The sequence below is a fragment of the Phoca vitulina genome, unplaced genomic scaffold (genome assembly GCF_004348235.1).
Source record: "Phoca vitulina isolate PV1807 unplaced genomic scaffold, GSC_HSeal_1.0 scaffold56, whole genome shotgun sequence".
Classification (NCBI taxonomy): Eukaryota; Metazoa; Chordata; class Mammalia; order Carnivora; family Phocidae; genus Phoca; species Phoca vitulina.
The window spans coordinates 2,033,231-2,049,020 of record NW_022589759.1 but is presented as its reverse complement, the minus strand read 5'-3'; the positions used below and the strand labels follow the sequence as shown (position 1 = coordinate 2,049,020).

The 15,790-nt window shown below is 50.8% G+C and overlaps 1 protein-coding gene across 3 annotated transcripts in view; it reads right to left on the bottom strand.

Moving 5' to 3' along the window:
- The window catches only part of ZCCHC14 (zinc finger CCHC-type containing 14), a 55,545-nt gene that overhangs the window by 14,772 nt on the left and 24,983 nt on the right, over positions 1-15,790 (bottom strand). Inside the window, exons 3-4 of one of the 3 annotated variants that reach the window (XM_032389730.1) lie at positions 8,764-8,837; positions 689-760 (exon numbers count right to left, since the gene is read on the bottom strand). The exons of 1 other annotated variant lie outside the window; for it this stretch is intronic. In XM_032389730.1, coding sequence (XP_032245621.1) covers positions 689-760; positions 8,764-8,837 — 146 coding nt within the window. The remainder of the gene's footprint in view (positions 1-688; positions 761-8,763; positions 8,838-15,790) is intronic. One more of the 3 variants, XM_032389731.1, reaches the window with a different exon arrangement.

Below are 15,790 nucleotides of genomic sequence, written 5' to 3'. Positions count from 1 at the left end.
ATTCCGGGGGGGAGACCAGTAATCCCAGAGAGCATGGCTGACAGGCCAAGAGAAGAGGCGTGAGCAGACAGCTTCTGAATAGGCTTTTAAAATATGATCCATCCACTGGATTTTCTCCTACAGGATTACATCCTTGATTTTACAGTGAAAACGTTAAGATTCGCTTTGGAGACACTTTTGATATGTCACTCCATGAGACAAAGGGGACTAATTAAGATGCTTTGGCTAGCGACAGCGGTTCACTGGGATGGCCCGGGCCAGTGGACTGCAAACACATTGTAACCGTGGAGGTGTGCACGTATGTATGTATGGACACACGTCTATGTGGGCAAAGTGGTATTTATTTAGTAGTGGAACCTTTTGTTTGGATGACATTTGTTGAAGCCATCAGAAAATGAAGAGGAAAACCCAGCATGTCCAACAGACCGAGCTGGGACTGGACTCTCTCTCAGTCTCTCTGCAGAGTAACCGAAGCAAACACCCTTCAGCCGCCTGTGCAGGTCACAGCGTCCTGCCTCTTCTCATTCTCAACAACTGCAAGGAGCGGGGATCGTGGCATCGAGGACCATGTTTTTATGGTCATGCACGAATTACTTGCTCTGCCAGCTGAAGGAAGCAATCCACTGAAATCACTCTGCAATATTATCGAGAGCCTTTTAATTTTTATAAGAGCCCTTAATCACCTTACCTTTGAAATAAATTCAGTCACTTCAGAGGAAGATTTGGTTACTGATGTTACTGAAGAATCAGACCACAAGACCTTAAAAACAAACAAACAAACAAACCTTAAAAACAGACGCCACGTACGTCCCTCACAACACACCTGTCCAGGGAGTCTTCACGGGCACAGGCGCAGTGAGCGTGCTGAGCCCTAAGTGTGGTGCACCTGCTGAATGGGGCAGTTACACATCCCCCGACTCGTGAGAGAAAAGTTCACATAACTCAAGTCCTTTAAGGCTTCGCTTCCTGTTGTGTGCAATTATTCAAATATCACCAAATTACTCGAGCATGGAGTCTGAGGCTTGCTCCACCAACTTGTGTGCAGTCACCGACAACCACGACTGCTTGTGTGTGCCAGGGCACACTGTCCTCAAGGGGACCTCCTTGCTGCTGAAAATGAGACGAGGCCCCCACCCTCGGGAACCTGACAGAACAGGGGCCGGGGCAGTTGGCACCCAGGGAGCGGCCGGGGTGCAGGCTGGGGCGGAAACCTTCCGGAGAGAGCAGCAGGAAGGGCTCTCTGCAAGCAGCCCTACAGCGCTGGGCGTGCCCAAGACCCGAGCACACGGCTGCGTTTCCGCGCTGCGTGTGGCGGGCGGGAGGCCTTGTGTCATCACTGCGTCCCAGCCAGTCCCCCTACATGATGGACTGCAGGCGTCCTGGGGGGAGGTCTCCTCCCTCCGTCTTCCCGGTGCTTCTCCAGTGTTTCCTGACCACCTTGGGGCGCTGAGGACTGGTGGGGGGCGTGCCGCACTCAGACACGGGAGCAGGGCCGGGAAGCAGGGAATCCACTGCAGCAAGAGGCGAGCAGGGGCGAGGCGGGAGGGCCACCAGAAGGGTGAGACTGGGAAGCAGGAACTTGGCCCTCAGATCCAGAAGAAGCCACCAGAGGGCCTTAAGTCACGAAGTAAAACGACCAAAAAGAAAGCACTGTATTCGCAGTGATGGAGCAGACGGAGCATGGCGGTTTGGAAGACCCGCTGCTCCTGCCAACCGTCCGCGCCTTCTGAGAAACAGCCTACTGTGGCTGCCGATGGATCCCACGTCCCCTTTCCTCTGCTGAACCCCACACGCGTCCCTTCCGTCCCCACAGCTGCCGCACCACGAAACCACCACCACAGTGGCTGTCTCCTTGAGCTCCCGGGAAACACAAGCCAGCAGAGGAAAGGGGATCCTCCCCGATCTCTTGAGTTCGGGGCGCCTGGGGCTCACTGATGCAGCAGGGCTGGTGCTCCTTGAGTGAACGTGCCTCGCCGCCCAAATGGACCTGCACCAAGATGCAGACCCCAACCTGCTTTTGTTGGAGACAAATCTCACCAACAGCACTGAACACAAGTTTGGGGCAAGCTGCTACCCAAGGAAACCCCAGCACCATCTAGGATTAAAGGCAGAAACTTTCTGGTCTTTAGATGTTGGACCCCAAACACTGCTGACATCTTGTGCTGGTCACGGTGCAGCACGTGGTGGAGGATTTTTGTTTTCTCTGTGACTCTTAAACCCAGATCAAAACCCGACTCTCTTCTCGTGCACATTCACGTGGCATGAATGCACCTTAAAGCCCACAAAAGCACGAACCCCAACGTCCAAGCTGCGCGCGCAGCACAGACGTATCGTGCTATGCTGAAACAGACAATCTGCTTCCTCAACAATGTGCTTCCAACAGGCACCAGCACTCCAGGCCGCCAGCTCCCGATGCTTTACTTGTCCTTCCAGACTCCAGGCTGAGCAGACAGAAAGCAAGGGCTCACTCCCGGGATGCCCACTCCCGGGACACACCACACTCTGCAGCGGGCCCGGGCTTCCTCACGCTCACCCTCGGCCTCACCCGCCAGGCCAGGCACCTGCACCAGAGGAGGGGACAGGCCCCAGGAGGGGCCCGGACACAGAAGAGCCTCACGGCGTGCTTCGTGCTACACACGCGTCCCGCCAAACCCGAGGCGGCACCAACCGTGAGCGACCCCGTTATGTTACGTACCACCAAGAAAAAAGTTGCCGAATAGCCGAATAAATGATGGCAGTGGGGCTTCCTGTCACTTGTACCTGTTTGAAGAGCTGCACAGCCTCACTAAGCCAGACCGTAAAATACCCTAAGTGTACACAAAAAGCAAAACATGCACAAAACAGATACTTAGGACGACGTCACACTACATCTCAGTCCTCTGACTCACTTGACAGCTCCGTCCCCAATGTCCCCGGGTCACCCACAGCACTCTACTCTGGAGCACGTGGAGCAGAATGTTCTCTCTGCCCAAGGAGCAGCCCAGCCAGAGGCCCTGCCCACGACTCCTGCCGCACCACGGACGTGAGCCGGCAACCCAGCACCAGAACATCCAGCACCGGCCTCGAAGAGCTCAAGGCAGCCAGGCTGAAACACAGACCATAGTTTTAAAAAACTAAAAACTACCAATATTCTCAGTGATCCAAGAGAAGAAAAGCACAGCCAAGAACAGGATGCTATGAAAAAAGAATTGTCAGAGAACAAGTATTCTTTGAAATTAAAACCAGGACAGGGGTGAAAAACCCCACTGATGAAGGGGAGAGATGACGCAGTCCTCCCTCGAGTAGATCGAAATATCAAAAGGAGAGAAAACAGAAAAAAAAATCAAACAAAGGACCAGGCCAATATGAGGTCCAATATGCAGACAGCCGGAGTTCCAAAGCAAGCAAACAGAGAAACACAAAGCAGAGGAAACCAAAAGGGAAGATTCAGGACAGGGCCCCCAGATTATGGATGTGAGTTTTCAAGTTAAAAGGGCCCACTGAGTGCCAGCACAGTGATGAAAACAGACCCACAGCCAAGCATGGGTGAGCGGTATGCAAACACCCAGGACTGAGGAAACCAAAGTCCAAAGTGCCAGAGCTCAGGACCAGGAGGCGGGAAGTCAGCAGAGCATCGGATCCCTGAGGAAGAACGATGCCCAGCCTCCGCCTGTGTTCTCAGTCACATGCTGGCGGGGGGGGGGGGGGGCATGTCCAGACATGGAAGGCCCCAGAAGCAGGACCTCCCAAGTGCCCTTTCTAAGAAGCTACCAGAAAGAGGGCGACGTAAGACCCGAGAACAGGGGATGGCGTCTGTAAGGAGGGAGGGGCCGTGCGGGTGGGGATGAGGGGGAGAGCTGGGGCTCACCGAGGGCCATCGGGTCCACGTGGCAGCAGAACCACAGGGCGCTGGGCCTGTCTGAGCACAACGGGGGGACTATCAGACAATCACAGGACTTTTGGAGTGAAGTCATTTCTAAGAACTTGTCCCTAAGCAAAAAACAAACCAGCAAACACAGAGACGACTCGAGGGAAAGCCCTGAGCATGCACCATGTGGCTCCAGGATCAGCAACCCTCACGCAGTCACTCGAACATGCGCGTCAAAACAAACAGTTCCCTGCTCTCTTGGCAATGTTCGCAGGATTACTGGACTCTCAATTCCGCAAGAACAGCTGATGAAAACACAAACTAAATTAAAAGAACAGTTGTTAAGACTCATCTTTGCTAATGGCAATAAGATATTCAGAGCAGTTAAGATTATTTTGAGATGAAAAAATAAAACTTTCAAGGAAAAGATAGAGCACTAAAGTAAATGCAATGCCTGGGTTCTTCAGAAAGAATGGTTTTGATTAGCACTGTTCTCCAGTTCTTTCTAAGTTGCTGAAATTCTACAGTCTAGGAGGTACTTCAAGGGTTTGGGACATCTTCTGGTATTTTCCCTCTCTATCCTTCATTTTGAACAGGAAATCATTTTACTAAAAAAAATTTTACTCATTCCACTTTTTCAACAGTGAATCTGGGAAAACTGGTAACATCTGGACACTCCACATGTGCGTCCTTGCAAGCTGACTCTGTGTGCAGCCTCTGGCTTCCTGCGCCCTGATGTGGCTCCTCAGGAACCAGTACGGAGCGGCTCCGACTCCAGTGAAAACACAACCAACCCCATGGAAAAGAACAGGAGGCGCAGACTCCTATTTGCAGTACATGTTTACATACGAGAAGCATCTCACTTCAGCTACGTAGGCTTTCCTATAAAAGAAGCCTTTCATTTGTTCCCCTGGAAAACACTGATCCATAAAAAGTGGAACTAGAGATAAACAGGATCAAGGAAACGGTGGGCAGAGGCCACCTGCCCCTCCGGAGCCAGGGAGGCCGGCAGGAGAGAGGTTTCTCTGCGTCTCCCTCTGCGGCCAGCACAGCCGTCCCATCGCGGCCCAGGACGGCCGGCGCTTCTAGAAGGTGCTTGATGGCTCTGGTCCCAGTATGGTAGCTGTTTACTTCCACACACAAGAGACACCTTACTTAAAGGACAATTTATTTAATCTTCATTAGTTAGGGTTCTGTGGACAAAAAGCAAGGCTTAATCCTAGGTGACCTTTTTTTTTTAAAGTTGTACTGAGTGCTAAAGGACGATAAACCACGCCTATCCAAAGGGCATAATGTGCTAAGTCTGGGCATATGTTTACATCCAGGAAACCATCACTCCCGTCAATACCACGAACATGTCCATCACCCCCAAACATTCCCTCCTCCTCTCCCCAGGAAGCCACTGTGTGCCTTCTCTCACTATAGACAGTTGGTATTTCCTACAATTTTATGTAAATGGGCTCACACCATATATCCTTTGTGGCAAAGGGTCTGGTTTTTTTCACACAGCGTAATTATCTGAGTTTTCTCCACGTTGCTAGTGTAACAATAGCTCAGTCCTTTCCACTCTGGGTGGTCTTCCACGGTGCTTCCAGAACCACCACGGGTTTATCCATTCTCCTGCGGACGGACACTCAGGGTGGTCCGCCGTATCAAGCTGGCGTGAACACTCACGTACAAATCTCCGTGTGATCAAACGCTTTCCTTTCCCGTGTACTAATACCTAGTGGTGGAACTGATGGGTCATACTTTAGGGAAATGTTTAGCTCTCTATAAAACTGCCAGACAGCCTGGCAAAGAGGCCGTAGCCCTGAGCACACGCTCCGGCCGCCGGGGAGAGTCCCCGCGCTGCTGCGTGTCGTCTCCAGCTGCGGCCGTGCTGCAGGCCCGCAGCGCCAATGGTCATGGTCCTAATGACTGGTGGGGCCGGACATCTGCTCCCGTGGGGTATGCGCCCTCCGAACGTCAGTTCAAATCTTTGGCTCATTTTTTATTGGGTTGCTCTCTTATTACTGAGTGTTGAGAGTCCTTTATCTACTTGGGATGAAAACTGTCTATCGAATATGTAACGTGCAAATGTCTCCTAGTCTGCGTCCTGTTCGGCCGTCTCCTCACCCTCAGGGTGCCTTTCCAGGAGCAAGTTCAATACTCCGATCAGGTCTCACGTATTCATTTTGTCTTTCACAGATCATGTTCTTGGTGCCATAGCAAAGAAATCTCTGCCTAGCCACACAGTCTTGAAGGCTCTCTTCCAGAACTTTTATCGGTTTAGGTTGTACACTTAGGACTATGATCAGTTTTGACTTAGTTTTCTATGTGAGGTGAGAGGTTTGGTCAAGGGTTCCAGAGCCATTTGTTGAAAAGACCGTCCTTTCTCCACGGAACTGCTGGCCTGTCAATCGGCCACTGACCCGTGAGTCTAACTCTGGACTCTGTGCTCCGACCTGCTGACCGGTGCCCCACGCTCACGGCGACCCCACGCGCCAGTGTCCCTGTAGTCTAATGGCGAGTCTCCGAGACAGGCAGTGTGCAGCTTCCAACTTTATTCTTCTCAAAACTGTTTTGACTACTCTGTTGTTCTTTCCATATACGTTTTAGGGCTAGCTTGTTGATTTCTAAGACAGAAAATTCCTGCTGGGGCTTATTTTTGAGGCTAGTCATTTCCAACGATAGCAGGTGAGTAGTTAGGTGGGCCCGCCGCTGTCCTCGGGCCGCCTGCCCTCAGCTCTCCTCTCTCCGGAGCATGGCGCTGGCGGGAGCCCCTGCGCTTACACTCCCCAAGGTGCACAGCCCCCCTCGCATGACACAAGTCTCCAGCCTGACACGTGAACGACAGGCATCAGCAGCACCCTCCCAGCCCCGCACAAAACAAGCACACGGTTGAAGCTGTGCAAATGAACAGTGTTTTGGAATAACAAGGTCAAAAAAAATTTTTTTTTAACGTCGATCCTATCTTTCCTTTGTGCCTCGAGTTACCATTCAACAAACACAGTTTGGGCTGGAGTCCCTCAGGGCATATCGAGTTAGTACCCCAAGGGGCGCCTGGGTGGCTCAGTCAGTTAAGCGTCTGACTCTTGATTTCGGCTCAGGTCATAATCTCAGGGACTGAGCCCACGTCTGGCTCTGTGCTGAGCATGGAGTCAGCTTGAGATTCGATCTCTCTCTGTCCTTCTGCCCCTCCTCCCACTCATTCTCTCTCTCAAGTAAATAAAATCTTAAAAAAAAAAAAAAAAGTACCCCAAAAGAAAAACTAGTTTGGACTTCCGGGTTAGAGAGGAATGCTCACTTTCCTAAACACAAGAATACTTCTGTCAGTTATCACTTCAGGAAAAGTAAGAATCGCAGATAACCAAAGCTTTTGCTTTAAGTCTTAAAACACTTCAGCTCACCCACTGGGGTAGAAACACCTTCAACTACACACCTTACCCTTTGTGACAGCATCGACACCAGGGACACTCCAGAGTCCAGGGCCGCAAGCTCAGGGCTCCCGGCTCCTTTTGGAGTTGTGCAGCTTGCTTGCAGAGGACTCAGGCCACCATGTCCCCGTCCTCACCAGCCTGTTGCCTCCCCACTCCTAACATAACTCCCACCTCCTCCGAAAGGCCACGAGAGGCCAAGTGTGTATTTTGCCAAAGCTCAGGTCTTCAGAGAGAAGCTGCAGGCAGTCACACCAGCCAGAGTCACCACATCTCACACTGTGTAAACCCAGGCTGTAGGCCCGAGGACGGGCTGAGTGGGGCCCACCCCCAGAATGGCTCAGCCGTGTGGAGGCGGATGATCGCGAGGGGAGGTCCGGCCGTGAGACCCAGAGCATGGTGGAGGGAAAACAACATGCTCAGGGCTCTAGGGACCTGCTAGGCTCCCACCTCTACGAGGCCTTGAAGATGTTGGGATTCCAAGGTTCTCCGGGTGCTGAGACCTGGGTGCTGGTCACAAGTTTCGACAGCCTCCAAAACCTTAGGTGAGTCTTTCCCGAATGTTCTGAAGACACATGCATAGCGAAACAAGGGATTCTCACAATGCAGTACGCCCTCCGAATCAAATGAAGATGTTATCCTTTTAGTGGTGAGACTATTTAAAGTATTTCGATGCATCTATACCCTCTGAAAAGTTAGTGAACCACACACAGCATCAGAGCATACAAACTAGATACGAACCAGAAGCTTTTATTCCTGAGAACACTCCCTAGTAATGCAGGAAGCAGATTTCCCTTATCAATCAGTGTTCAGGCACATGGTCAAAGGAGAACCTCACACAACATGACAGCCAAGTAACAGAACCCTGGGGATATGGCCAGCCAGAATACATTTCCCAGCCTCCTCTGCAGCTAAGCAGGACCAAGAAACTAAGTTTGGGTCAACAAAACATAAATGGAAATGTCTAGTGGCCGCTTTCAGAATTTTCCTTAAAAGAGAGAGAGAAGTAAAATTTTCCCTCCTCTTCATCCTGTGTCTTGCTACCTGGAATGAAAACGTGAGGACTAGCGCCCTGGCTACTACCCTGGACCATGAGGCTGAGGGCGCACACCCCAGGGATATCAAGGCAGTCAACTGGGGGGAGCCCCAGGCCCCCAAGGGCCTCATGGAGCACAGCTCCCGGCACACTGTGAGGCCGCTGAGCCACGGTTCCTGGGGGCCTCCAATCCTCATATGCAGTGCTTCTCAATTTTCACATGGTGTCCCTGTGTCAGCCAACTTTGGTGACCGAGCACTAGCAGCCGAGCACGCCGGTCTAGACCACGCTCAGCACAGAGGCTCTCGGGAGACTGCCCGCCCGTGGCCCAGGCCCGGCTTTCTGCCTCCCACAGCACTGGTAGAGCCCATCTTCCATTTAGATCAAGCTAAGTATCTACTCATGGCAAATGTTTCCTTCCTACCCCTCAGAGGAGAAAAGGGAAAAAAAACTTGGCATCTTACCTCAAAGGAACATTCAACATTTCTTTCACTTTTTTTGTGAGATAATCCCTTCAGGTCTATCTTTTCAACACTCACTGTAAAAGCAAAAAACAACAACAACAACAAACAAAATTATAAAAATGAAATAAAACCTTGGGGCACAAATTAGTTAGCATTTGATATTTTAGCAATTTTCAAAACGAGGCTTCAGACGCCGGCGCCGCTCACTCTCCTCTGCCGAGTGCTCGCCTGGGAGGAGGGGCGGAAATGGAAAGCAGAATGCTGTCACACTCGGGAACGGAGGGGAATTTAAAAGCGGAACAGAAAAAAAAAAAAGGCCAAACATGAAAACAAATCATAGAAAAGGAAGAGAACGGTCCTTGGAAAAAGAACAGGAGTTGATGGGAATGCACGAGGGTACAGACCCCAATTATGAGGGCAGATGTGGTAGGATCTGCTCCGACTTCGGGAAAATTCCACATTGTCGGCTGTGACGGTGTCACGGTCCTGTGACAGGGCCTGGCTGGCGGTAGTCAAGGCAGCATGGAAGGCTCCTAGCGCTGCCTCTGAAGAGCAGAACGGGGAGTCCGGGGCCGCAGCGGCCCACCGCCAGCGCCGCAGGGGACAAAGCACGGCCCCAGCCCCCGCGCGACAGTCCCACTCCGCCCTCGAACTCACAGGGCTGCATCCTGTGTCTCCTCAGAACCAAAAGGGTACAGTTAAGTTCTTACGCACTTTAACTACAGTATGAAAATGCAAATATCTGAGCACAAACATTTGCTGAAGATAAAACAGCCACTTACAAACGTGATGCACGTTCCAAACTCGAAAACCACACGAAGGTGTGCACGCCCTATTTCCAATTCAAATGAGAATGTTTCTCAAGTGCTAACGGGACGGATTCCTGGAGCGTCTCTGTTGTCTGCAGACACGGACAGTCTAGTCACCCCCCTATGCAGTGAACGAGCAGAGTCCACGACAGACGAGGGGCTTCGGTACGTGCGTGTTACACAGGTCTTCCTCCATGTCAGTTTTCACAGTCCCAGAGAGCCCGTGGCCACAAACCTAACTGTCCAAGGGGAAGCACTTAACAGAACCTCTGAAACTATTAAGCTCCATGTCCTGCAGACGCCCAGCGTCCTGGCCTGGCCTGCCACACCGGCATCTCCCAAGGTCTTCTCCAAGAACACCGGTGCTCTAAGATGTTCAAGGGCACGCCCGGAAAGCTTCACGGTCAAAAAGCTCAGAGGAAAAAATCTGAGACTTTCTGGTAGACTGTCTTTTACATTAGAATATTAAAGGCTCTGAGCCGTCCTGAAATGAACAAGTCTATTCTTATTAACAATTCCCCAGTTTTGGGGGCCACAGAACTCTTTCTTCCCCACCCGTGCACAGACCTCCCAGAGAACAACAAACCACTCTGTGCAACGTGCTTCGGGGAAGGTTCTAACCCTGCAACGCCCAACACCACAGCCACTAACCACATGTGACTATTTACATTTGTATTAATTACAACCGAACAGAATCAAAAATCCACTTCTTTGGTTGCAGTAATCCCATCCTAAGTGCTCCACGGCCAGATGGGGCTAGTGGCTGCCATGCTGTGCAGTACACAGAACATTCGGTCATCACAGAGACTTCCACTGGACAGCACGGGTCTAAGTGGGGCTGGCCAACTGGAGGCGGCCCTGGGCCTGCTTGTGTAAACAGCTTCGTTGGCACGCAGCCACGCCTTTTGTTTACCTACTGTCAGTGGCCGCCCTCCACCCCACGACAGCAGAGCCCAGCCATTGTGCCAGAGACCCTATGCCTCCCGAAACCAAAAATATTTACTATCTGGATCTGTGCAGAAAAATGTGCGATCCCTGCTCTAAAACCAACAACTGTTCACTCACCAACATGTCCTATCAGATTCCTACTGTGCACAAGATCAAATTCTAGGGGCTGTGAACAGAGCAGCGAACATGACAGATGGGTCCTCACACTCGCAGAGGTTACTGGCTGTTTCGGGGAAGACCTTTCACCTGCTAAACGGTTCTCTCTGAGGCCTCCCTAATTTTGTAAAGTGGCATCAGGGTCGATATGCATCTCGGGAGATACGAGAAGCCATTCGGTTTGAAGTATTTTAAGCTTAAAATAGCACCTTACAGGAAGGAATTACTTTAAAAAAAAAAAAGTGTTTCCTTTCTGGCAAAACGAAGAACACACATTTCGAGGTTGCACACCTCCCTATTTTCACTCAGTGAAACCACTAGCTGTTCCTGTCTGGCCTCCTCCATCAGACCGTCAGCAAATAAACAGCTTTTATGTTTTCCCAATAGGCATTTTTAAAAAACTGACCCACAATGACATCACTCTAACCTGGATCTTCCCCCTTTTTAAACAACAGAACATACGAAGTCAATGAACACAGAAAAATGTAGTCAGCATTTTCCCCGGCCACAGGACAGCGGAGTGCACCTAAATGTCCCAGGACTGAATAATGTTAGGATTTATGAAAAAAAGTCAAGAGAGAAAACCCCAACTGGACTGAAGGCGGAAGTGACTCATCTCTGGACAGGAGAATGTGGAAAGCAGATGAACGCTGTTCCAGCTGTCTGCGAGGAACAGAGGCATCTGGAACTCCGTGGCTGCAGTCTGGGAGGCCTGTCCAGGACGGCGGTCGGAGCGAGCGGTGCCACCAGCCCCCCCGCGGGCAGCATGCGCGGCTCGGGCACCAGGCACCGCGGGGGAGCTCTGCTATTTCACCTGCGGTGGGCCTGTCCCTGTGGAGACACCTGCAGCGGGCGTGGGGGCAACAGCGGCTGATGCGGGGTGGGGCTAGGGGTCTTTCATTACGCTTCAAAGATGGTCAAACATGTTCTCAATTTTGGAGTTCACGTTAAAGACCCGATTTCAAGAACAAAAACATGAAAAGACCTTGTAATATTAACTAAAAAATTACAAATTGTATGTGTAACATGGCTATACCTGTTTAAAATGTAAAAGAAAGATGAAAAATAAGTTATCAAAGCTGACAAGGATCACTGGGCTTGGTGGTAGAATTATGAGTATTTATCCCAAATTTCCATAATGTAGTTTCATGATTTTAAAGGGGTATTCGTTCCCATATGTACACAAACATCTGTTTACGATCCACTTCTCTCCTGGTAGATACAGTGAGATCCCTGTTCCTCACACCGCCCTGCTCAGTCCTGCAGATGGTCTTCTAACTGGCACGTACAAGTCTCACGGTTTTCTGAAGAGTGCAAGCAATCACGGCTAGGTCTGAGGGGCTAGAAATCAATCCATCATGTAGGGATGAGATTCGCGTCGCCCACGACTCCCAGACAGAAAGGCCACAGACAGAAGCGCACTTGGAAGGTGGACCGGGCAGGAGGGCTCCTATGTGGGGAGCAACGGGCTGGGGTCTGGACTGCATGCAGGCACATCTGTCGAGGACCGATGGGGTCCAGCCGGCTCGCTCATGCTAAACTGAGAAAGCAAAGAGGGATGTGCGTTCTCCTTTTAAGATGGTTTGTTTTAACTTTCCTTCTTTTCTCATTCAAGATGCACATGAGAAATCTGCCTCCAGTCCTGCAAGCCAGACCACATGGCCGTCAATAAAACATCTAATTGCAATGAACTACCACTTCTATCATTGGATCGACACCTAATTTCAAAAACCAATACGCTAATGTAACTGGAAAATGTGGGAGGGAATTCGTGTGGGAGAGAAGTACAAAGGCATTGCTCGAGCAGTGCAGGCAGGGGTTCCAAACATCCTGAAGCAGGACTGGGCATCTGAATGGGGGCGGGGGCTGGCAAAAAGTCACAGACGGTTTACGGCTGAGCCAGACCCAAAGGCCTCTCAGCCGGCAGCGACAAACCCGGGACCAGGAACACATTCTCGCGATCGCAGCCCTGGGAGTTCCCAGTTCAAACGGCCACGTTCTAAGGGTCACCCTCACTGCCAAGCATCTTCAAGTGATTTACGAGAGCTGACTGTCATGTCACACGTAGATCTCAGACACCCATAGGTAATAGCTTTAATGTGTTCCAAGAATGAGTCACTCTTCTGAAACTTCCCTTTGTACCCTAAACTCTTCTGGAAAAAACTGAGTGGTTGGTACTTTTCTGCCATAGATCCTTTACTTGATTTCGATGTATCTTTGGTCAAACAGTTTAATTTCTATGTGCCCCACATAGGAAAGCACTTCAAAACTTACCAAAACTATGCTACAAGCCATCAAAGTCAGAAGTGTATCATTTATGACTGCGGGAAAAGATGCATGATCATCCCCCCCGGCACAAACACCTCCTTCTCCCGAGTCCTATACAAAAGAACTCAATGTCTTCCTACTTAAAATAAAGAAACTGAACCAGAATAACATTTAAAATGCTTCCTGCTTAGGGGCACCTGGATGGCTCAGTTGGTTAAGCGTCTGCCTTCGGCTCAGGTCATGATCCCAGGGTCCTGGGATGGAGTTCCGCATCGGGCTCCCTGCTCCTCAGGGAGCCTGCTTCTCCCTCTCCCTATGCCTGCCGTTCCCCCTGCTTGTGCGCACTCTCTCTCTCTAATAAATAAATAAAATCTTTAAAAAAAAAAAATATGCTTCCTCCTTAAATTTTTATTACTGAAATCTAGTTTTCATCTAAAAATTGAAAAACTATATTCTTAAAGGTCTCAGCTGAATAATAATGTTCCTCATGTATCGACAGACTTCCTCCCTTCCGTGTGGTTGTCCATGTTAGTGGGGATCATTTTTAGAAGCAGTTTTTCAGCTATTGTTAAAATCTGAGCATTCACTACTTCACTGATTAACCTGACCCTCCTCCTCTCTGACATCTTTCTAGGACATATCATGTTATATTTAAGAATTCCCTAATTTGTTTTTCTTTGATTTTTTTAATCTAGCTACCTTGCATTAATTTGATTTGTTAAGTCTCTAGAAATATAAATAGAAACAAGAGTAGTGCATGGCATGATCTAGAAAATATAAAGCTGATAAAAGGTACTTCTCAAGTAGCAAAAGTAGGAAATGAACACATACATATTCTATTTGAATGGTTAGGGATATGGCACTTGAATCTAAGGGCCCAAGGATTTTTCACTTATTTAAATATTAAGGCAAACATTTTATTCAGCATTAGTATGTTCCAGGCACAGCACTAACCATAAGTGACACAAAAATTACAAAGTTCACAGCAGTGACATGAGAGGTGGACTTCAAAGGGAAGAGCCCATCTGAGCAGAGGGACGTGGTGATCAAGGCCCAGGCAGGACAGAGCAGGGCGTCTGAGGAAGTTTGCTCATGGCTAGAGCCAGCAACTCAGAGGAGTGACAAGAGACCAGAGCAGAGGACAAGATGAGGCCGGCCCACAAATCCCACAAACCCCACAGTGGGCCTCCTCCAGGCAGGTCAAGGTAAGCCTGTGGGGTCTGCTGTCAGATGGGTTCCGTTAGAAATGTGACACTTTCCAGCTCAGTGACCTTGAGTAGTTACTGAGTCCCTGAACAAAAGGAAGACTGGTCCCTACTTCACAGGCCTGTGACATCAATGAGGGGCACACACACACTGAGGGGGGCACCTAGTGCAAGCCCCGTGACAAGCTTCCTGAGTAGGGGCACTGTGGTCCGGCTGCAGGGCGGGTCCCTGCTTGGGGATGGACCAGACAGGAGAACCCACAGGTGGCAGAGGGGATGGAGGCCTGAACCAGGATGGCGGCCACAGTGATGGCCCCGCAGAGCCACACCCACCAGGGCTGTGAGGCTGAGCCCCCTCGTGTGGGGCAGGGAGCTGGGGTGGGCCTGAAGGTGTGGCTCCAAACACCGGAAGGTCGGCACCAATCGCGTATACTGGAAACTCATTTTAGGGGCAGCAATGGGAGTGATGGGTCCATTCCGGGCACACAGCAGAGGCGCCAGCAGGCCCCCTCAATGGAAATATTCACAGTGATTCGGGGTCCCCGGCAAGGGTCTCAGCTGAACGCTCAGATCTTAAAGTCATCAACAGGTGAACAGAAGATACTCCAACAGAGCGTGAGTGGATACCAGAGAGGAGGCCAGACAGCACCAGCGTCTCAGGGGCAGACAGAAGCGGGGGTTTCACAGGGAACGAGCAGACAGAGAGGCAAGAGGAGAACCAGGACGTGTGTTACCAGGAGACCAACGGAGCACGCCACCCCAATGCTTCTGGATGTAGGATGGTCCACGGTTTAAAAACGGAAAGAAACCAAGAGAGGACAGAGCGGTGGTGGTGGGCGGGGGGAGACCAGATATGCCAAGCGAAGAGCTGACCTGTCGTGACCTTTCATGACAGCTTGAGAGAGGAGGGTGCTGAAGTCAGGGTGCCGGGGCTCACGGGTCACAGGGAACCACCTGCTCTTCCCAGAGCTGGGCTGCGGGTGCACGGCACGCGTGCACGGGGCAGACACAACCACAGCAGACAGGACAGGCTGGGGGGGCGGGGCTCCTGCAGAACGTGTCACGGCTCGCTGCAGGACAGCCCCTCCTCTGCGGCCCGTACCCACTTCCAAGGTGTAAGTACTTCCACCACGGCCGATTCTCTACCATCAACAGGACATCAAGAGGCCAAAAACCCTCCTGCACTTTGAACAGCTGACCCCGTGGGCCGGCACGCCGGGCTTCAGTACACCGTTGGGCAGACTGCACGGTTCTCGCGCTCTGCATCCAGTGGGTGGCTATGAATTCAAGGCAAGGCCTGAAAAGTGACAGACGTGTGCCGTGGTCCCGGCAGCTGCCCTCGACGGGGGCTCCAACAGAGCTGAGCCCTGCCGTCTGAAAGAAGCCCTGTGGGATGCTCAGCTCGACTCCTATGTGTCCAGGTCACTCCTTCTTTAGGGGATGAGAAACCGTCACTCAGACAACTCTGTTCTGTGCTTCAAATGAGACTTGTTGGCTGAGGAAGGTTGCAAACAACCAGTTTTGAAAAAATAATAATAATGCACAAAAACATAGCAAAAAAGTCAACAGAACAACTTACTCTGAAATACACCAAAAAATGCAATGTCTTCATGGATGGAGAGATAGATAAGGGAAGAAGCA